The sequence below is a fragment of the Ptychodera flava genome, chromosome 6, assembly GCF_041260155.1.
Source record: "Ptychodera flava strain L36383 chromosome 6, AS_Pfla_20210202, whole genome shotgun sequence".
Lineage (NCBI taxonomy): Eukaryota > Metazoa > Hemichordata > Enteropneusta > Ptychoderidae > Ptychodera > Ptychodera flava.
The window spans coordinates 43,853,520-43,878,153 of record NC_091933.1 but is presented as its reverse complement, the minus strand read 5'-3'; the positions used below and the strand labels follow the sequence as shown (position 1 = coordinate 43,878,153).

The 24,634-nt window shown below is 39.4% G+C and overlaps 1 protein-coding gene across 1 annotated transcript in view; it reads right to left on the bottom strand.

The window, feature by feature from the left end:
- Nucleotides 1-24,634, bottom strand: part of LOC139135906 (protocadherin Fat 4-like) — a 62,589-nt gene that overhangs the window by 37,221 nt on the left and 734 nt on the right. Inside the window, 8 exon segments of the mRNA XM_070703683.1 lie at nt 11,815-12,139; nt 12,843-13,601; nt 14,140-14,289; nt 14,959-15,192; nt 18,247-18,510; nt 23,126-23,240; nt 23,706-23,956; nt 24,276-24,372. Coding sequence (XP_070559784.1) covers nt 11,815-12,139; nt 12,843-13,601; nt 14,140-14,289; nt 14,959-15,192; nt 18,247-18,510; nt 23,126-23,240; nt 23,706-23,753 — 1,895 coding nt within the window. The 5' untranslated portion in view covers nt 23,754-23,956; nt 24,276-24,372.

Below are 24,634 nucleotides of genomic sequence, written 5' to 3'. Positions count from 1 at the left end.
CGCAAACTTGAAAGAGATCACACTTAAGATATTACATGTCAAATTTCAGTCGAATTGGTGCGTTGGTTCTGGAGAAGAAGATTTTTAAAGATTAAATCATGATTTTCTGAAAATCCAATATGGCGGCCAAACCATGTGACTGATCGAAACGCCTTTCGCAAACTTGAAAGAGATCACACTTAAGATGTTACATGTCAAATTTCAGTCGTATCGGGGTGTTGGTTCTGGAGAAGAAGATTTTTGAAGATTAAATCACGATTTTCTCAAAATCCAATATGGCGGCCAAACCAAGTGACCGATCAAAACGCCTTTCGCAACTTGAAAGAGATCACACTTAAGATGTTACATGTGAAATTTCAGTCGAATCAGTGTTTTGGTTCTGGAGAAGAAGATTTTTAAGATTAATAACGATTTTCGCAAAAATCCAATATGGCGGCCAGACCATGTGACTGATCAAAACGCCTTTCGCAAACTTGAAAGAGATCACACTAAAGATGTTACATGTCAAATTTCAGTTGAATCAGGGTGTTGGTTCTGGAGAAGAAGATTTTTGAAGATTAAATCACGATTTTCTCAAAATCCAATATGGCGGCCAAACTACGTGACCGATCAAAACGCCTTTCGCAAACTTGAAAGAGATCACACTTAAGATGTTACATGTGAAATTTCAGTCCAATCCGTGTTTTGGTTCTGGAGAAGAAGATTTTTAAAGATTAAATGGGTATTTTTCAAAAATCCAATATGGCGGCCAAGGTCACGTGACCGCAGGCGATTTTATTGGCAAATTCTGAAGACCTTAGGCCATGCTTGCTATACAAAAAATTTCAAATCTACTAGACCCCTGGGTCTTCTGGAGAAGCCATTTTTAGTTTTTGGAAAATCCAATATGGCCGCCAGGTCATGTGACCAATCGAAATTTGTATACCAGGTGCACGAGATCTCATAGGTACCTATTAGCCCTGCAAGTTTCAGAAGTTTGCGGTAAGCGGTGTTTGAGTTCTAGGTCGACAAAAAAAGAGCGGAAGAAGAAGAAGAAGTAGAAGAAGAAGAAGAGAAAGTTGAACTCCTATAAAACCAATAGGGGCCCAGCCGGTTGGCTTGGGCCCCTAATTAAAGCTGCAAGCAGCGTTGGCGGGGCCCAAGCGGTTAACATGGTTGAAAAATCTTACACTAATTATATTATGTGCAAAATTCGAGCTTGAAAAAGTAAGATTTTGAACATCATCTAATAGTTACTGTTTACTGTACATTTCATTGGAATTTAATATTTTACGGAAAATCCAATATGGCGGCCAAATCATGTGACAGATCAAAACGCATTTCGCAAACTTGAAACACATCACACTTAAGATGGTATATGCAAAATTTCAGTCAAATCGGCGTTTGTTCGGGAGAAGAAGACTTTTAAAGATTACATCACGATTTTTGAAAAATCCAATATGGCGGCCAAACCACGTGACCGATCCAAACGCCTTTCGCAAACTTGAAAGAGATCACACTAAAGATATTATATGTCAAATTTCAGTCGAATCAGTGTGTTGGTTCGGAGAAGAAGATTTTTAAAGATTAATCACGATTTTCGCAAAATCCAATATGGTGGCCAAACCACGTGACCAATCAAAACGCCTTTCGTAAACTTGAAAGAGATCACACTTAAGATGTTACATGTCAAATTTCAGTCGAATCGGTGTGTTGGTTCTGGAGAAGAAGATTTTTAGAGATTAAATCACAATTTTCTCAAAATGCAATATGGCGGCCGAACCATGTGACCAATCTAAACGCCTTTCTCAAATTTGAAAGAGATCACACTTAAGATGTTACATTTCAAATTTCAGTCGAATCTGTTTGTTGGTTCTGGAGAAGAAAATTTTTAAAGATTAAATCACGATTTTTAGCAAAATCCAATATGGCGGCCAAACCACGTGACCGATCAAAATGTGTTTCGCAAACTTGAAAGAGATCACATTTAAGATGTTACATGTCAAATTTCAGTCAAATCTGTTTGTTGGTTCTAGAGACGAAGATTTTTAAAGATTAAATCACGATTTTCACAAAAATCCAATATGGCGGCCAGACCATGTGACCGATCAAAACGCCTTTCGCAAACTTGAAAGAGATCACACTTAAGATGTTACGTGTCAAATTTCAGTCGAATCGTTGTGTTGGTTCTAGAGAAGAAGATTTTTGAAGATTAAATCACTATTTTCGAAAAATCAAATATGGCGGCCAAAGCACGTGACCGATCAAAATGCCTTTCGCAAACTTGAAAGAGATCACACTTAAGATGTTACATGTGAAATTTCAGTCAAATCGGTGTTTTCGTTCTGGAGAAGAAGATTTTTAAAGATTAAATGGGTATTTTTCAAAAATCCAATATGGCGGCCAAGGTCACGTGACCGCATGCGATTTTATTGGCAAATTCTCAAGACCTTAGGCCATGCTTGCTATACAAAAAATTTCAAATCGACTAGACCCCTGGGTATTCTGGAGAAGCCATTTCTAGGTTTTTGGAAAATCCAATATGGCCGCCAGGTCACGTGACCAATGAAAATTTCAAGGGTCAGGTGCACGAGTACTAATTGACACCAATAAGTCCTGCAAGTTTGAGAAGTTTTCGTTCAGCCGTTTGAGAGATCTAGGTTGACAAAGAAACGGCAGAAGAAGAAGAAGAAAGAAGAAGAAGAGGAAGAAATAGTAGAACTCGAGCAATAACAATAGGGGCCCAGCCGGTCGGCTTGGGCCCTAAATAGTAGAACTCGAGCAATAACAATAGGGGCCCAGCCGGTCGGCTTGGGCCCCTAATTAAAGCTGCAAGCAGCGTTGGCGGGGCCCAAGCGGTTAACATGGTTGAAAAATCTTGCACTAATGATATTATGTGCAAAATTCGAGCTTGCAAAAGTAGGATTTTGAACATTATCTAATAGTTACTGTACGTTTCACTTGGAATTTAAAATATTACGGAAAATCCAATATGGCGGCAAAACCACGTGACCGATCAAAACGCCTTTCGCAAACTTGAAAGAGATCACACTTTTTATGTTACATGTCAAATTTCAGTCGAATCGGTTTGTTGATTCTGGAGAAGAAGATTTTTAAGGATTTAATCACGATTTTCACAAAATCCAATATGGCGGCCAAACCACGTGACCGATCAAAACGCCTTTCGCAAACTTGAAAGAGACAACACTTAAGATGTTACATGTCAAATTTAAGTCAAATCGGTGGGTTGGTTCTGGAGAAGAAGATTTTTAAAGATTAAATCATGATTTTCGCAAAAATCCAATATGGTGGCCAAACCACATGACCGATCAAAACGCCTTTCGCAAACTGGAAAGAGATGACACTTAAGATGTCACATATCAAATTTCAGTAGAATCGGTGTGTTGGTTCTCGAGAAGAAGATTTTTGAAGATTAAATCACGATTTTCGCAAAATCCAATATGGCGGCCAGACCACATGACCGATCAAAAAACGCCTTTTTCAAACTGGAAAGAGATCACACTTAAGATGTTACATATCAAATTTCAGTAGAATCGGTGTGTTGGTTCTGGAGAAGAAGATTTTTAAAGATTTAAATCACGATTTTTGCAAAATCCAATATGGCGGCCAAACCACGTGACCGATCAAAACGCCTTTCGCAAACTTGAAAGAGAATACACTTAAGATGTTACATGTGAAATTTTAGTCGAATCGGTGTGTTGGTTCTTGAGAAGAAGATTTTTAAACATTAAATCACGATTTTAGCAAAATCCAATATGGCGGCAAAACCACGCGACTGATCGAAATGCCTTTTGCAAACTTGAAAGAGATCACACTTAAGATGTTGCATGTCAAATTTCAGTCGAATCGGTTAGTTGGTTCTGCAAAGAAGATTTTTAAAGATTAAATCACGATTTTCTCAAAATCCAATATGGCGGCCAAACCACGTGACCGATCAAAACGCCTTTCGCAAACTTGAAAGAGATCACACTTAAGATATTACATGTCAAATTTTAGTCAAATCGGTGCGTTGGTTCTGGAGAAGAAGATTTATAAAGAGTAAATCACGATTTCCTCAAAATCCAATATGGCGGCCAAACCATGTGACCGATCAAAACGCCGTTCGCAAACTTGAAAGAAATCACAATTCAGATATTACATGTAAAATTTCAATTAAATCGGTGCATTGGTTCTGGAGCAGAAGATTTTTAAAGATTAAATCACGATTTTCTGAAAATCCAATATGGCGGCCAAACCACGTGACCGATCAAAACGCCTTTCGCAAACTTGAAAGAGAACACTCTAAGGATGACATGAGCAAAATTTCAGCTCAATCAGTGTGTTGGTTCTGGAGAAGAAGATTTTTGAAGATTAAATTGCGATTTACGCAAAATCCAAGATGGCGGCCAAATCACGTGACCGATCAGGATGTCTTTTGCAAACTTGAAAGAGATCACTCTAAGGATGACATGAGTAAAATTTCAGTTCAATCGGTGCGTTGGTTCTGGAGAAGAAGATTTTTGAAGATTAAATTGGTATTTAATGAAAATCCAAAATGGCGGCCAAGGTCACGTGACCGCATGCGATTTTATTTGCAATCCTTAAGACCTTAGGCCATGCTTGCTATACAAAAAATTTCAAATCGACTAGACCCCTAGGTATTCTGGAGAAGCCATTTTTAGGTTTTTTGAAAATCCAATATGGCGGCTAGGTCACGTGACCAATCGAAATTTCAAGGGTCAGGTGCACGAGAACTAACTACCAAGCACTTGCCCTGCAAGTTTGAGAAGTTTTCGTTCAGCCGTTTAAGAGATCTAGGTTGACAAAGAAACGGCAGAAGAAGAAGAAGAGGAGGAGGAAGAAGAAATAGTAGAACTCGAGCAATACCAATAGGGGCCTCGCCCATGAGGGCGCTCGGCCCCTAATTAAAGCTGCAAGCAGCGTTGGCGGGGCCCAAGCGGTTAACATGGTTTCAAGCTCTTGAAGAGATGGTAATATGTGAATAAATTGAGCATTGAAAAGTCTTTTAGTTGTTGTAAAGAAGGATTTTTAACATCATCTCATAGTAACTATAGGTTTCATTCGTAATCATAGTTTTACACAAAATCCAAAATGGTATTGCGATTTTCGCAATATCCAAGATGGTGGCCAAATCACGTGACTGATCCAAATGTTTTTTGCAACCTTGAAAGAGACCTCTCTGAGGATGACATGAGTAAAATTCAGCTCAATCAGTGTGTTACTTCTGGAGCAGAAGATTTTTGAAGATTAAATTTAGTTTTTGAAAATACGATATGGCGGCCAAACTACGTGACCGATCAAAACGCCTTTCGCAAACTTGAAAGAGATCACACTTAAGATGTTACATGTCAAATTTCAATCGAATCAGTGAGTTGGTTCTGGAGAAGAAGATTTTTAAGATTAAATCACGATTTTAGCAAAATCCAATATGGCGGCCAAACCACGCGACTGATCGAAATGCCTTTTGCAAACTTGAAGAGATCACACTTAAGATGTTGCATGTCAAATTTCAGTCGAATCGGTGTGTTGGTTCTGGAGAAGAAGATTTTTAAAGATTAAATCACGATTTTCTCAAAATCCAATATGGCGGCCAAACCACGTGACCGATCAAAACGCCTTTCGCAAACTTGAAAGAGATCACACTTAAAATATTACATGTCAAATTTTAGTCAAATTGGTGCGTTGGTTCTGGAGAAGAAGATTTTTAAAGATTAAATCACGATTTTCTCAAAATCCAATATGGCGGCCAAACCATGTGACCGATCAAAACGCCTTTCGCAAACTTGAAAGAGATCACACTTAAGATATTACATGTAAAATTTCAGTCAAATCGGTGCATGGGTTCTGGAGAAGAAGATTTTTAAAGATTAAATCACGATTTTCTGAAAATCCAATATGGCGGCCAAACCACGTGACCGATCAAAACGCCTTTCGCAAACTTGAAACAGAACACACTTAAGATGTTGCATGTCAATTTCAGTCGAATCTCTGCGTTGGTTCTGGAGAAGAAGATTTTTAAAGACTAAATCACGATTGTCTCAAAATCCAATATGGCGGCCAAACCACGTGACCGATCAAAACGCCTTTCGCAAAATTGAAAGAGAACACTCTAAGGATGACATGAGCAAAATTTCAGCTTAATCAGTGTTTTGGTTCTGGAGAAGAAGATTTTGAAGATTAAATTGCAATTTACGCAAAATCCAAGATGGCGGCCAAATCACGTGACCGATCCGGATGTCTTTTGCAAACTTGAAAGAGATCACTCTAAAGATGACATGAGTAAAATTTCAGTTCAATTGGTGCGTTGGTTCTGGAGAAGAAGATTTTGAAGATTAAATTGGTATTTAATGAAAATCCAAAATGGCGGCCAAGGTCACGTGACCGCATGCGATTTTATTTGCAAATCCTTAAGACCTTAGGCCATGCTTGCTATACAAAAAATTTCAAATCGACTAGACCCCTAGGTATTCTGGAGAAGCCATTTTTAGGTTTTTGAAAAATCCAATATGGCGGCTAGGTCACGTGACCAATCGAAATTTCAAGGGTCAGGTGCACGAGAACTAACTACCAAGCACTTGCCCTGCAAGTTTGAGAAGTTTTCGTTCAGCCGTTTAAGAGATCTAGGTTGACAAAGAAACGGCAGAAGAAGAAGAAGAGGAGGAGGAAGAAGAAATAGTAGAACTCGAGCAATACCAATAGGGGCCCAGCCGGTCGGCTTGGGCCCCTAAGAAGAAGAAGAATATTGAACTCCTATAAAACCAATAGGGGCCCAGCCGGTAGGCTTGGGCCCCTAATTAAAGCTGCAAGCAGCGTTGGCGGGGCCCAAGCGGTTAACATGGTTGAAAAATCTTGCACTAATGATATTATGTGCAAAATTCGAGCTTGCAAAAGTAGGATTTTGAACATCATCTAATAGTTACTGTACGTTTCACTTGGAATTTAATATATTACGGAAAATCCAATATGGCGGCCAAACCACGTGACCGATCAAAACGCCTTTCGCAAACTTGAAAGAGATCACACTTTTTATGTTACTTGTCAAATTTCAGTCGAATCGGTATGTTGATTCTGGAGAAGAAGATTTTTAAGGATTTAATCACGATTTTCACAAAATCCAATATGGCGGCCAAACCACGTGACCGATCAAAACGCCTTTCGCAAACTTGAAAGAGACAACACGTAAGATATTACATGTCAAATTTAAGTCAAATCGGTGGGTTGGTTCTGGAGAAGAAGATTTTAAAGATTAAATCATGATTTTCGCAAAAATCCAATATGGCGGCCAAACCACATGACCGATCAAAACGCCTTTCGCAAACTGGAAAGAGATCACACTTAAGATGTTACATATAAAATTTCAGTAGAATCGGTGTGTTGGTTCTGGAGAAGAGATTTTTGAAGATTAAATCACGATTTTCTCCAATCCAATATGGCGGCCAGACCACGTGACCGATCAAAACGCCTTTCGCAAACTTGAAAGAGATCACACTTAAGATGCTATTTATCAAATTTAAGTAGAATCAGTGTGTTGGTTCTGGAGAAGATGATTTTTAAAGATTAAATCACGATTTTCCCAAAATCCAATATGGCGGCCAAACCACGTGACCGATCAAAACGCCTTTCGCAAACTTGAAAGAGATCACACTTAAGATGTTACATGTGAAATTTTAGTCGAATCGGTGTTTTGGTTCTGGAGAAGAAGATTTTTAAAGAATAAATTGGTATTTTTCAAAAATCCAATATGGCGGCCAAGGTCACGTGACCGCATGCGATTTTATTGGCAAATTATAAAGACCTTAGGCCATGCTTGCTATACAAAAAATTTCAAATCGACTAGACCCTAGGTTATCTGGAGAAGCCATTTTTAGATTTTTGGAAAATCCAATATGGCCGCCAGGTCACGTGACCAATCAAAATTGTATACCCAGGTGCACGAGATCTCATAGGTACCTATTAGCCCTGCAAGTTTCAGAAGTTTGCGGTAAGCGGTGTTTGAGTTCTAGGTCGACAAAAAAAGAGCGGAAGAAGAAGAAGAAGAAGAAGAAGAAGAATATTGAACTCCTATAAACAATAGGGGCCCAGCCGGTAGGCTTGGGCCCTAATTAAAGCTGCAAGCAGCGTTGGCGTTGCCCAAGCGGATAACATGGTTGAAAGATCTTGCACTAATGATATTATGTGCAAAATTCGATCTTGGAAAAGTATGATTTTGAACATCATCTCATAGTTACTGTACGTGTCAGTGGGAATTGCATATTCTACGTAAAATCCAATATGGCGGCGAAATATGAAGGATGTAGCACTTGTGGTTACTGAGTTATGGACATATACTCATATTTAAGGGCAAAGGTCATCGAGGTCACGTGACATTTTGTCAAAAAAATTGTAAAGCTTAGTTATCCCTATATACCAAAAATCAGACCTCTAGCTCTATTGGCTAGCTCAGAATTAGATATGCGCATAATTAATGAGGTACAGGATGTGGTGTCATAAGGTCTCCCATCATACCAAATATGAAGGGTGTAGCACTTGTGGTTACTGAGTTATGGACATATACGTATTTTCAAGGTCAAAGGTCATCGAGGTCATGTGACATTTTGTCAAAAAAATTGTATTGCTAAGTTATCCCTATATACCAAAAATCAGACCTTTAGCTCTATTGGCTGGCTCAGAATTACATATGCGCATAATTAATGAGGTACAGGATGTGGTGTCATAAGGTCTCCCATCATATCAAATATGAAGGGTGTAGCACTTGTGGTTACTGAGTTATGGACATATACGTATTTTCAAGGTCAAAGGTCATCGAGGTCATGTGACATTTTGTCAAAAAAATTGTAATGCTAAGTTATGCCTATATACCAAAAATCAGACCTCTAGCTCTATTGGCTGGCTCAAAATTAGATATGCACATAATTAATGAGGTACAGGATGTGGTGTCATAAGGTCTCCCATCATACCAAATATGAAGGGTGTAGCACTTGTGGTTACTGAGTTATGGACATATACGTATTTTCAAGGTCAAAGGTCATCGAGGTCATGTGACATTTTGTCAAAAAAATTGTATTGCTAAGTTATCCCTATATACCAAAAATCAGACCTTTAGCTCTATTGGCTGGCTCAGAATTACATATGCGCATAATTAATGAGGTACAGGATATGGTGTCATAAGGTCTCCCATCATACCAATATGAAGGGTGTAGCATTTGTGGTTACTGAGTTATGGACATATACGTATTTTCAAGGTCAAAGGTTATCGAGGTCACGTGACATTTTGTCAAAAAAATTGTATTGCTAAGTTATGCCTATATACCAAAAATCAGACCTCTAGCTCTATTGGCTGGCTCAGAATTATATATGCGCATAATTAATGAGGTGCAGGATGTGGTGTCATAAGGTCTCCCATCATACCAAATATGAAGGGTGTAGCACTTGTGGTTACTGAGTTATGGACATATACGTATATTCAAGGTCAAAGGTCATCGAGGTCACGCGACATTTTGTCAAAAAATTGTAATGCTAAGTTATCCCTATATACCAAAAATCAGACCTTTAGCTCTATTGGCTGGCTCAGAATTAGATATGCGCATAAAATCCAAGATGGCGGCCAAATCATGTGACCAATCCAAATGTCTTTCGCAAACTTAAAAGAGATCACTCTGAGGATGACATGAGTAAAATTTTAGTTAAATAGGTGTGTTTGTTCTGGAGAAGAAGATTTTTAATGATTAAATTGCGATTTTCGCAAAATCCAAGATGGCGGCCAAATCACGTGACCGATCCAAACGTCTTTCGCAAACTTGAAAGAGATCACTCTAAGGATGACATGAGTAAAATTTCAGCTAAATCTGTATGTTGGTTCTGGAGAAGAAGATTTTTAAATTAAGTCGGTATTTTTCGCAAATCCAATATGGCCGCAAGTCGCGCGACTATTCGAAATTTCTATACCCAGGTGCACGAGATCTCATAAGTACCTATTAGCCCTGCAAGTTTCAGAAGTTTGCGGTAAGCGGTGATTGAGTTCTAGGTCGACAAAAAAAGAGCGGAAGAAGAAGAAGAAGAAGAAGAAGAAGAATATTGAACTCCTATAAAACCAATAGGGGCCCAGCCGGTAGGTTGGGCCCTAATTAAAGCTGCAAGCAGCGTTGGCGGGGCCCAAGCGGTGAACATGGTTGAAAAATCTTGCAATAATGATATTATGTGCAAAATTCGAGCTTGAAAAAGTAGGATTTTGAACATCATCTAATAGTTACTGTACGTTTCACTTGGAATTTAATATTTTACGGAAAATCCAATATGGCGGCCAAACCACGAGACCGATCAAAACCTATTTCACAAACTTGAAACACATCACTTTAAAGATGGTATATGCAAAATTTCAGTCAATTCGATGTTTGTTCGGGAGAAGAAGATTTTTGAAGATTAAATCACGATTTTCGAAAAATCCAATATGGCGGCCAAACCACGTGACCGATCAAAAGGCCTTTCGCAAACTTGAAAGAGATCACACTAAAGATGTTACATGTCAAATTTCAATTGAATCTGTGTATTGGTTCTGGAGTAGAAGATTTTTAAAGATTAAATCACGATTTTTGCAAAATCCAATATGGCGGCCAAACCATGTGACTGATCAAAACGCCTTTCGCAAACTCGAAAGAGATTACACTTAAGATGTTACATGTCAAATTTCAGTGGAATCGGTGTGTTGGTTCTGGAGAAGAAGATTTTCAACAATTAAATCAGATTTTTCGCAAAATCCAATATGGCGGCCAGACCAAGTGACCGATCAAGACGCGTTTCGCAAACTTGAAAGAGATCACACTTAAGATGTTATATGTCAAATTTCAGTCGAATCGGTGTGTTGGTTCTGGAGAAGAAGATTTTTAAAGATTAAATCACGATTTTCGCAAAAATCCAATATGGCGGCCAGACCACGTGACCGATTAAAACGCCTTTCGCAAACTTGAAAGAGATCACACTTAAGATGCTACATGTCAAATTTCAGTTGAATCGGTGTGTTTGTTCTGGAGAAGAAGATTTTTGAAGATTAAATCACGATTTTTGCAAAATCCAATATGGCGGCCAAACCACGTGACCGATCAAAACGCCTTTCGCAAACTTGAAAGAGATCACACTTAAGATGTTACATGTGAAATTTCAGTCAAATCGGTGTTTTGGTTCTGGAGAAGAAGATTTTTAAAGATTAAATCACGATTTTCGCAAAATCCAATATGGCGGCCAAGGTCACGTGACCGCACGCGATTTTATTCGCCAATTTTTAAGACCTTAGGTCATGTTTGCTATGTAAAAAATTTCAAACTGACTAGACCCCTAGGTCAGCAGAAAAAGGCATTTTTAGGTTTTTGGAAAATCCAATATGGCCGCCAGGTCACGTGATCAATCACAATTTTAAGGATAACATGCACTAGTACCCATTAGTACCTATTAGCCCTGAAAGTTTGAGAACTTAACGTTAAGCGGTTCCTGAGATCAAGAGGGGCAAAAAAGCGGCGGAAGAAGAGGAAGAAGAAGAAGCGGAAGAAGAAGAAGAATATTGAACTCCTATGAAACCAATAGGGGCCCAGCCGGTAGGCTTGGGCCCCTAAAAAGAGGAAGAAGAGGAAGTAGTAGAACTTGAGCAATAACAATAGGGTCCCAGCCGGTCGGCTTGGGCCCCTAACGAACCCAAAAACGAGGAGGAGGGGGTAACTTGAAGTAATAACATTCAGGTAGACTGATTCCCCCTCTCGCACTTCATTTCACAGAAACTTATGGAGACGCAACATAATTCCTCACACAACATTCACTGACCCTTACCTGTACAGAGGTGACGAGAACACCGGTGCATTGTCGTTGACGTCTGTCACAGTGATTGTCACAGTGCCGGGGATAGAGAAGTCACCATCTGTAGCCTCGATATCGAGAACATGCGTGACTGTGGTCTCGTAGTCCAGGCTTTGCATCAAAATTATGTCCCCGTTGTCTTGGTCGATGCTGAACTCTGGACAAGCACAGCCTGTGCCGAATGAATACTTGACAATACCGTGAGACGTGTCATTGGAGTCATCATCTGTTGCTAACACTGTCAGAAGAGTTGTACCTGTAGGGGTATTTTCCGCAACATCCTCTGCGTAGGAATTACCTAGAGAAAAATAGAGAAACGTGGTCAATTACATTGAGTCAAGAAAGTAAAAACCAACCATGTATGATTTAGGGTGTGCAGGTAATACAGCTGCCATTGTTTATGTTTTTATATGTTTTGTTTACTATGATGTCATCCAAGAAGTTAAATGAAAAATAGTGTTTGCAACAGTAAAAAAGGGTTTTGTTAAAATATTAACATATTTGATCGCAATGGGACCACTGAGCGATCTTATCAAATTCTCTAGTGTGTGTCAGTTCTGAATTTAATGAATGTCAATGGCATCGATGATTTTGGCTGTCCTCTGGAGGACTTACACGACAGATAATGGCGAAATGTTCATAAAATATCGAATTGTGGTGACGCCATTAATATAATCCTGCTGCAAAGTATCATACACACAAGTTATTATAAAATTTTAAAAACCATATTGAACGGTACCTATGACAATCAGCAAGATCAGTTACTTTCACAATGCAATATGATCATGTCATTTCATCGTACTTATTTATCATTAGTTAATTCTCGTCAAACCACTCCTCAAACATCTTATACGTCAGTGTGTATCTTAGAGTCATTTCCAATATGCAGAGTATTGCATCAGATAATACACCACTGTACTGTCATTGTTTATACAGTGATCACCGAGTGCAACATTGAGAACTTGGCTGAAACAGATTCCCCGTGATTCCATTCAACTTACTTGGTTGGAAGACAGGTGGGTGTTGGTTGACAGCTTCCACAATAAACGTGACATGAACAACCACTGAATGCGAGGCCTCGTCTTCTACCGTAATTTCCAGCGGAAACGTGCGATCTCCGGCGTCAAAGTTGACAAGCTCCCGTAAAATAACCTCGCCATTGACATTGACCATGAACTTGACGTCGTCTCCACTCGTGATGGTATATGTCAAGTCATCGTCTGGGTCATCGTCTTGGCAATCCAATGTGTACAGGACTGTGTTAGTCGCAGTATCCTCTGGCAGGTAATCGCTGAAAGTATATTCAGTACAGTACGGCACTTCATCGTTCACGTCTGCTATGGTGACACTGAGTGTCTGTGAGGCGCTCAGACCCGGTCCGTCAACGGCTGTGATCTCCAAGTCATAGAAAGCGATAGTCTCTCGATCAAGGGGTGCTCTAACTGTCACAATAGCTGTGCCAGGGTCTATGAAAAACTGGTTGTTTGTATCGCCGTTTGTTATGGAGTATGTCAAAATGCCATCGCTGGTGTCATCGGAATCGATGTCCGTGGCGAGACACGTTTCCACGTACGTGCCGACAGGCGCGTCTTCAGAAACCGATGCGCTCATTGGACCCATGAACACCGGGCCTCCATCGTTCACGGGCAATACTGTGATCTGTATCTCGATAATTATACTTTGTATAGGGGCGCCACCATCGGCAACTGTAAGCTCTAAGTAGTACATACGGTGTGATAGGTCAAAGTCTAGGGTATCCGCTGTGAAGGGAAAGTGAAAATTCTGTGAGAACATTACTACAAGGCCTACTCAAGCTAATCGCAACAGTATCATCAATATCTATATCTTCTATATCTTAATATATTCTTCAATGATAACACTGTATATTAGTGTGGATTTCATAAACTTAAATGATGGCATTTGAATTAAATTATTCAATAGTGGAAATTCAAGTTTTTCCCGCACGAGTTCGACAAAACATCATTGCACACAGAGTCGTATTTGTGATGTCATTATGTACTTTATCGATGCAATTATTTACATATTATTCAACCTTTTTCTTCTACTTGAAACATTATGCAGTGACAAGCTTCAGTGCTCTGACTTTTTCATAGTTGCAAAATGGAATTACACAATTCAACGGTCGTTTATGCTGATAGCCATAGTTTAAAACATAATTGACAAGTTTTACTGATTTTTAAAGTTTTCAAGAATTCCCCTCCCTCAGACGTTGCATCTTTCATGTAATTGTGATGCGACAACCATTCACAAGACAGTGAGCGACAAAGGTTTAATTACCGTTCAAAGTGATGTCACCAGTGAGGCTGTCGACAGAAAACTCCCCTGTACTGGGATTTGCATTTGTTATGCTATAACCTAGAACACCACCGGCTCCAGAGTCCGGATCACTGCATGACAGGTCAGCTGATGTTACTGCAGTGTATGGCCCTGAAAAAAGAAATTAGTGAGAATGTGAAGTGCGAGTTACGCGTAATCTTTGAGCAAAATGAAAGTCACAAAAGGAAGGCATACCCGCCGTTTGTTCAGCTAAAAACCTTCCCATCTTTCAGACAATGAAACTTTGACTATGCTAACGATATTCCACATGTATCTAAGGATAGATTTACGTTATTTCGCTAATTGACATATAATGATACAGACGCAATTTTATCATAGTAGACATCATTTTGCCTTTCATGTTGGGCAAAGCATGCACTCAGACTTTGCATATCTGATGTTTGTTATTTCATTAGCTCTCATAATGTTGCAAGACTGTTCCTATGCTACCTTACTACAGGTTTGTGTAAGCGCCACGGAATCTCCGGCCGTGTATATTATACACTGCCACTGCTTATTCAAGAGAAACACTACATAATTTCTCCTGCTAAAGGAGGCGTTTCAACGGGGTGCGGATGTTCTTAACATACCACAGATGTGTGGAATTGGTAATAATTGTTCTATAGCATCTATTGCCGTGAAGAAAAGACATTGAAAAAACAAAAGGTGTTATCCCCATTATTCTATTCTGATTTTTATGCTACTTTGAACGATACAGGAACATTTGTCTGTTCAGTACCATTCTGTTTGACAGTAATTCAAAAATAATTATCGACTTACATGTATGCTCATCAACGGCACGGATGAATATCGAGGCAGAGCAGGTAGGCGGATTATCATTGACGTCCGTTACATCAACTGTCACTGTGGCTGTATCAGTGAGGCCGCCCCCATCGGTGACTGTGATAACAAGGTCATATGACGTCTCATCCTCATAGTCAAGCGGTCGCATCAGAGTAACTTTGCCGTTTCCGGTGTCGATATTGAACTTGTCTGTTCCACTGGCAGGTGTAACTGATCATTAAAAGACGCATTGATAGGGACAGGGTATATTACTGATTTTAGATATGCAATCATCGAAGGAAACACTGCAGCATAAAAGATTTGAAATTAAAAATCAAAAGATAAATCAGTTAGGCTGAGTTCACAAAAACGGTTAGGGGGCTGGAGGAATTCAGGGGGGAATCGAAAATTTTGGAGGTAGTAGAGGGGAACTTGGAAATTTTTGGTTCCCTTTTGTGTTTTACATTTTCCAATTCCAAGTTTTTGTAGGTAATTCAATGAAAAATGAATATCATTTTCTATGTCATCACTATAATGTTGTAATGATAGTAATAATTTAACAAAATCTAGACCATTTTATCACTTTTCATGACTTTTATCTCGAAAAATCTAAACGTGTGATTTGTCGGAAAAAAACAAACGAGCCCAGTAACAGGACAGAAGCTGCAACTGTTAATGATTTCTGCAATATTTCTATGCAATATAACAAGTACAGTTTCTTGCTATCTCCCTACAGCATGCCTCAAACACACAATATTCAGTTTGTCGACAAAGCTGTATATATAAATATAAATATGTATGGCCAAAAAAAAAAAGAAAATGTTCTGGTCAGCGCGCGCGTCACTTGAACAACAGCGCGTCACCCTTTTTTTTCTGTTTGTGGCCGGCGGCCGTGGCTGAAACCAAAATGGCTGAAGAGAAAGAGAAAATTCTGTGGGGGGCATGATCAGTGACTGCATGAAAAGTATATATGTGACTATATTGATAAAACTATAAAACTGACCCTCCTCCCTCCCTTGAGGGAAATACAAATAAAAATTTTAAAAATGAAATACGCGTCGCCGCACCATTTTTGAAAGGGAGACCTGACCAGAAAACATTTGTTTCTTTTTTTTGGCCTGTTTGGTGATAATTTAATTGGAGTCCAGACTGATAGTCAGTTGTCAGTGATACAAATGCATGGTACACATACATAGGCTGTGGTATCAAGCTGAATACTAGACAATTCAACATGCTGTAGGGAGTAGAACAAGAACGCAGTTATAAACCTGAAAAAAAATATTGCCAAAATTATCAAAGTTAATATAGCTACTGCTACGGGTATCACTATCATTAATGCTCTGCTACTGTAGTGTTACTGTCACTGCATACCTGAACAGTGACAGAGATAGCTCTGACTCTGATGTACGTGGTAGTTGCATCCATGGCCAGAAGTCAGGATTTTTTTCATTTTAGACATTTTTACATTTTAGCAGTGAATGTTTGACATGTTAGGTCGGAACTAACGTGACCAAAAAAGCCAAACTTGCAAACCTATCGTGTATCGTGCAGACCCAACATATCCGCACCTATCGTTTCTAAAATGTCTAACGTGTATCTTAGGTCGGAACTAATGTGCCTAAAATGCCAAACGTGCAAACCTATCGTGTATCGTGCAGACCTAACTTGCAAGGACCTATGTCTAACATGTATATCATTTTAGGGTGTAAAGGTAAGTCCTATTCAATCATGCCAATCGTGCAAACCTATCGTGTATCGTGCACACCCAACATGTACGCACCTATCGTGTCTACAATGTCTAACGTGTATATCATGACTGTACGATTGGCATGGTACCATTCGACTTATCTGGACATACACGTTAGACATTTTAAACACGTTAGGTCCGTACACGTTAGGTCGGCATGTTACACGATAAGTTTGCACGATTGGCATGATAGATTTTGACTGATGTTGAGAACCTAAAATGACATACACGTTAGACATTTTAGACACGATAGCTGTGTACACCTTGGGTGTGCACGATACACGATAGGTTTGCACGATTGCCATGATAGATTTTGACTCTTGGAGAACCTAAAATGACATACACGTTAGACATTTTAGACACGTGAGCTCTGTAAACCTTAGGTCTGCACGTTATACGACATGTCTTATGATTCACGCGATGGCCCACAAACACGGTAAGGTATAATTCTCTCCATAGCTCGGTAGTTGAAGAAGTTTGGGTCAAATGACGCTCATGACAGTGAAACATACTTGTACACAAGATCAGGCCAGAGAGCAACACATGGAAGAACACATAGACATTTTTGAATTTTGGCATATGAGAATAATCAAATATTAAAGAAAAAAGATGGGGTCACCATGCTTGATTTTCTAAATTTTCACATTCTTGTTATAAAATGATACAGAAGTAAAACTTTGAACAGTAAAGACTAAAAGAAAAAATATGTGACCAAATGGAATTATTTATTTTTTAACCAAATTTGCAATTATTACACCCAAAATTTCAGAGATTAAAACATTTATTTGATGGAATATTTTAACCTTCCAGTATTGTCAATTTTGAGAAGCATCTAATTCATATATGTCTTGTAGTTTTGAAACAAATTTTTGGTAGGTCACTGTGCAATATGGCAATTAGCCAGAATTCACAATTTGCCTACTCTCTCATGATTGTTATTTTGTGTGCTCTTCAGCAGGAGCAATTGACCTGACCAGAGTTGGATTAACTCAAGTTGGCTTAAGACCAATAAATCGAAAAAAATCACTGATGCATTTAAAGAACTTGCCTTGGAAATATGACTATACAAAGTGCTAATACAGGTAGTGTTGAACACCTGTGAGCAGAACGGCGCAATACATGTTTATTTTTTCTGCGCTCACATCCTTTACTAATATGCGGGCCTGTGATAATTGGAGGGGGGGCCTGAAAAATTTTGACCATATAGAGGGGGGGCATTTGAAATGTTTTTACGGTACTTAGGGGGGGGGGGTTCTGAAATTATAAGATTTCAATCGAGATTCCCGAGCCCCCCTAATCGTTATTTGTGAACGCAGCCTTAACGCTACTATGTGCACTATTATATTTGTTAGATTTTTGATTTACGACGATATCATCCCAAACAAAAAAATTGAAGATTTCTTTTGTTTTTGAATTGCACAAGAACAATACAGATCACCAGTCAAATGGAGGTATTGTCATGTAGGACTAGGAAATTTGCAATTTTTCCAACTGTGAACCAAAACGAACCAAAAGAAATATAAACCAAATAGGCCTACCTGAATCCAAAGAATAGCCAGTGATTGCATGCGGCGGATCATCACCGTCTGAGGCCTTAACTCCGGCGTCCGTTATCAACGTACCAACCGCTGTATCCTCGGGATAGGTTTCAGTCCATGGATTTGGCGAGAACGTAGGGTTAAAGTCATTGTATGGTTCGATGTTGACACCGACTAGTGGGTTCACCGAGTTCGCTCCGTCTGACACGTCACAATTTAGCGAGTAAGTTCGAGTTCCCGAAGAATCGTAGTTGATAGTGTTACCTGTAAAATGTAAACAACTCATTGAGGACAATCAGTAATCTCTACAAAAAAAGAAGGTTTTGTCTCGTAGTCGTTAGACCTCCATTTAACTAGGGCTATTTAGAGCTGAAAACCTAAACTTTCCTATATACATTTGGACTTGATTGCAAAACAATAAGTGAAGAAAACTCTTAGTCTTTCAATTTAAACTTCTTCACAGACTTTACCAACAGAGTTTTTGTTATTTCATAATAAAAAGACAGTAAATTTAAATATTGCTATCAACAGAGTCATTTGAAGAACTTTTCTGGTGTTGTGACAATACACAGCATTTTCGGAAAGATTCAAATATTCTGTCATACAAAATTAAGTAGCAACAAGTTTCGTTTCACTTCGTCGCTCTTCGACAATTGGGTTATCACGGTGCTCTATTAAATAGTTTCCTTTACAGAAAGTTTCAAAACATTGTAATGTGAAATAATATTTATTAGTTATTCTCAATATCCACGAGAAGAGTATATCCATTTAATAATCGCCTACGTATGTTATGTAACTGGCGCTGTTGACCGGCTGCCTTTTTAGCTGCTCTTTTAGTTGATATTTCTTGGTTTTATGACGAACTTTTTTCGAAGATTTTCTCACCGTGTGTGTTTTAAATGTCCTAGCATCGAACTATTTTGGAAAGACGGTCTCTTCTTCACCCACGACTGTAATATTTTGGTTATCTCTCATCGCGGTTCAGCATGGCTGTCTCCGTTCTCCCTTTACGTAAAAGCCTTTGTTCGTCATTGCGTAACACTGCATCGCTTCTAGTGAAACCCCGTGGAAGAAAAGCCGGGCTGAAACATCCTAGACCACGATACCGTATCCCAACTATTCTTACAAGTGATCGAACTCCACGATCTCCAAGGATAACTTCTAGACCAAGAGTACTTCGGCAGATTTCCGGACAAAATATTGCATACGGTGAGCCTACATCTATCAATACTCTTGTTACGCATCGTACGATTCAACCACCTGTTGAGAAACGAGTACCAGCGCCATTGAAAATTCCGATGTTGTCTTCATGTTTCCAAAAACTACAACTGAATGCTGCTCTTTGGAATGCACGTTCAATTTCCGGGAAAATAGGTGCCATTATTGCATCCTTGATCGAAGATAATTTAGACATTCTTGTCGTCACAGAAACTTGGCTGAAGAGTCAATCTGATCCAACACTCGCTGAATTTCATTCGTCAATCACTGGCTATAACGTATATCATCAGTCCCGCTCCGGACGTAGAGGTGGTGGTGTTGCTGTGATCGCTCGGTCAAATTTGCGTGCTGCAGAGAAACAACCGGTTCATTCAGATCTTTTGAATCACTAGATGTTCTGTTTAAAGCTTCTAGTCAGTCTCTGCGTGTCATCACAATCTACCGTCCGCCTAAGTCACAGAAAAATGGTTCGACCTTCAACGAATTTCTCACCGAGTTCTCTACGCTACTTGAGTCCGTCGTACCATCAGCTTGCCGCCTTGTCATTGCTGGTGACTTCAACCTTCACCTAGATGACACTGATGCACCAGATACAGTAAGATTTACCAAATCTTTTGCACTCGATGGGATTGTACCAACACATTCTCATGTCGACACACAACAAGGGTCATATCCTAGATCTGCTTATAACCCGAACGACAGATCAATTTCTTCATTCCGTTAATGTCACAAATTCGATGCACTCTGATCACAGTTTCATAAAGTTTGGTTTGGATGTACGACGCCCAGCAAACAAGAAGATTACGATTTCGTGTCGCAATCTCCGGACTATAAACCCTGATAAATTGCGAAAAAAAATCACCGCCAAGCTTTCGAACTATTCCGAGATAGCAACACTGAACACCTGTCAACATTCTACCATGCCGCAGTAATAGACGTATTGGACACTATTGCGCCTATTAAGCCGAGAATCGTTACCGACAAGGTAAGGGCACCATGGTTCTGTGAAGAGCTGTTGATGATGAGGAAAATTGTACGACGGCTGGAGACAAAATATTGTTCTACCAATCTTGAGATCGATCGTCAGATTTTTCTCACAAAGCGAAAAGAATATTTTCGTCGGTGTGATGAACTCAAGGCCGACTACCATCGCATTCGTATCCAAGAAGCAGACGACAAGGGACTCTTTAACATCATTGCCGAGTTATCCGACGCGAAGACAATCATCAGAAAAGTTCTACCAAGCCAATTCAAACCAGCGACACTTCCATCTGAATTCCTGGATTACTTTAACTCTAAGGTTTTGCGACTTCGAGAAGGCCTACCAAGTCCCCACATTGATAATGACAACGTCTTACCATCACACACCCTACCATGTTTCAACCAGGTGACTACAGACCATGTGAATAACATCATATACAAGCATCTTCGAAATCCTGTGATCTGGATGTACTGCCTGTAAAATATATCAAGAAATTTGCAGATGCTCTATTGCCATTCATGACACATCTTTTCAATTCGTCACTGTCATCGGGTTCCGTCCCTAGTCACTTCAAGTCCGCTATCATCCGACTATTGCTGAAAAAAACAGACCTCAACCCAAATATCCTTAAGAACTATCGACCCGTATCAAATTTGTCTTTCTTATCGAAAGTACTTGAGCGGATTGTTGCTGCCCAGCTGAATACTCATCTCAGAAAGTACTGTCTGTTTACCAAGTTCCAAAGCGCGTATCGCGCCCATCACAGTACAGAGACGGCCCTTATGCGTGTACACAACGACATCATGCTCGCCCTCAACGACAAGAAAGACGTCGTCCTTGTTATGCTGGACTTATCGGCTGCGTTCGACACAGTTGACCATGAAGTCCTTCTACATAGACTTCAATTTCGTTTTGGTATCACCGGCACAGCACTATCGTGGTTCAGATCATACCTCAACAATCGCACTCAGTGTGTCAAAGTGGGATCTGCAACATCATCCAGTACACATATGAAAAGTGGCGTTCCTCAGGGCTCTGTTTTGGGTCCCATTCTTTTCACCCTCTATACGGCACCACTGGAAGATATCATTGTACAGCATGGTCTCAACCACATGTTATACGCAGATGATACACAAATTTATGTTGTTTGCAATAAACCAGATGAAGTCCAAGGGTCTATTGAAGTATGTGTTGATGACATTCGCGCCTGGATGAAATCAAATATGTTAATTCTTAATGATGACAAGACGGAGGTTGTTCAATTTTCGTCCGGACTGAGATCTGATGTAGTGAAACTTCCAAGCCTAAGGATTGGCGAGTTTGATATTGCTCCATCTGCTACCGTTCGTAATCTTGGCGTTACCCTTGATCAGTCTGGCTCTATGTGCGACCAAATTAGTCATATCTGCAGAAATGGTTTTTATGCTCTGTCTAGGATTGGCAAGATCCGTCAGCTGTTGGACAAGTCCACAACGGAAAAAATGGTTCACGCGTTTATCACCTCTCGTCTAGATTACTGCAACGGTCTTTTATACGGCATCAACAAGATTCAACTTCAACGCCTTCAATCACTTCAAAATGCTGCTGCCCGCCTTATTTCTCGAACCCGTAAATTCGACCATATCACACCTGTACTAATCGATCTACACTGGCTACCTGTTGAGGCACGTATCAAGTTTAAAATCATGCTGACTGTTTATAAGTTATTCATCGTGTTGCACCACTATATTTGATTGACCTGGTTGAGCTCTACACCCCTGCTAGAGATCTTAGATCTGCCGATTCTCTGCGATTAGTGCCACCTTATGGGAAATTTAATAAGTCTTATGGTCAGAAGGCTTTCTCTGTTTCTGCACCGTCTCTGTGGAATTCTCTGCCGGCCGAGATCCGCAATGCTACATGTGTTGACTGTTTTAAACGTAGTTTAAAGGCTTACCTTTTTAGCCAGTATTATTCATGCTAGGGATGACGTCATTTTTTTTTTTTTTTTTTATCTGGAACTGTTTTTTATTCGTTTCTGCGACTTTTTTTAACATTTTTGCATTTTTGCTGACCTTTTCCACATGGTGAATTTTTAATGCCGTACGAGTCTTGTACGGGTCATTTTGCTTGCTTGCCTGCTTTTTAATGTGTTTTATTGAATTTTTACTTTTTTCATTTACTTTTGGATTTTTTGGACTTTTTCCACTTGTGACTCTTGTAATGGATTTTTGTTTTTGTCTTTTGTTTTGTTTGTTGTGTTAAAGGCACTGAGACGTATGTGTAGTGCATTTCTTCTAAGAATTAAAATTATTATTATTATTATTACTTCAACAACCGTATAAGGGTCGATGTGTGCTAAAGGGTCAGTAGTTGCAATTTTACGGTTACAACTGTTTTTGTTTAATTGGCTGCTACAGTTCCTTCTACTCCCAAAAGCATGTTGAGACTCTCAGTATTCAGCTTGACAACTCGGCCTATCAATGTGTTAACTGCATGGTCATTGTTGACAAGTAAATTCTGGTCCGACCAGATTTCAAACATACAATAACAGTGCATTTTAGACGTGTTGATGCTGTGTTGACAAGCTAAATAGTGAGTGGCTCGACGTGTTTTGTGAAGTAGTCTATTAAAGACTAAATGTCATGGTGAAAACATACTCAAAATTTACCGCTGTTGGCCCTTCAATGTGCTCCTTACCTGCAGCTACTGTGATGAGACCTGTAGCATCGATTACGAAATCACCCAAGTCACCTGAGGTGATAGTGTAGGTGAGCGTATCTCCGTCAGCATCGCTACAAAGCAGCTGAGCGACCTGCCGTACAGAAAGGGAAATTTAATTGATTGGCTGTCTGTAAACTGATGTCAGGTCCCAGCGGCAGACAACTTTCATTTAACGTTGGCCTGCTGCGAAGTGGGCGCTCAAATCAAACTAAGTTTACTTAAGTCGAAACGAATGTTTAAGTGATTTGACGCATGAAAATGTTGACTTTTTAACAATCATAACAACACAAACATAAATTTCATGGACGAAGTCATATGATAATATAATGCATTATTTCAATCCTCTAAACTTTCATGTTCCACAAGACTACAGCATAGTTGTCAGATCGATGTTATGTATTTATGTGATGATAATTGTATTTATACTTGTATTTATATTTTTAATTGTATTTATGATATGATTATGGTATGATAATGATATCATTATGCCATACGTTCGTTAACGGTGTTTTCATATGGTAAATCTGACGTCGTAAATTGTCGATAGGAATATTACCGAAGTTCCAACAGCTGATTCTTCTCCAATACTGGATGTGTAACTCATCGGGATGCACACTGGATCGTTGTCGTTTTCATTGGTGACGGTGATGGTAACATCACTGGTCGCGGCTCTCTGTGGGGTGCCACCATCGGCAGCTCTTATGGTCAATGTGATTGGCGACCCCGTGACCTCGTAGTCCACAAGTGATCGAATCTCGATGACGCCGGTGACGGGATCTATGTTGAAATTGTTATGCGTGTCGCCATCTAAAGATGAAAAAAAACAAGAAAACGTGTAATTGGAGGGCTCAGACATTTTGGTGGCAAAGGCTACTACGATAGAAATCACTCTGAAAAGGCCTGAATAGGACCTACCATGTGCACGTCACCGGAAATTATTTCATCTCATCAATATTAATAATTTGATGAAATTTTGATTCCGATTACGCACTCTTTCGATGAGTTTAACCGGTTTGGCATAACCTAATTACTCCAGTTCGTGAGAAATATAGAAAAATTGTTCAGACACACACTAATATCGATGGCAATGATTCATACAAATGTTTTATATTGACATGAACCTTACTTTGAATTGAGAATGTGATAACACCAGATGGGCCATAGTCGTCATCATTCGCATTGACAGTTGCAACACTGGTTCCTACAGGACTATTCTCTGAAATCTAGAAAAGAAAGCAGACAGTCTATCAATTTTGAAAATCAAATACAGGCTTGATATTTCAGCTTTTAAAATCAAACTACTTCACTTTACAAAGTAATAAGGCTAGAGAAGGGAAAATGGTTCAACCAGTGAAAGCGTTTTAACGTCATTTTAACAACTTCACGAAAAAAGAGAAAAAAAAAATACACACGTTTTTCTAAATTGTGCTGTTTTAAACTAGACTGCTGGATCTGTGATCAAATTAATCTAAATCGAATTACAGC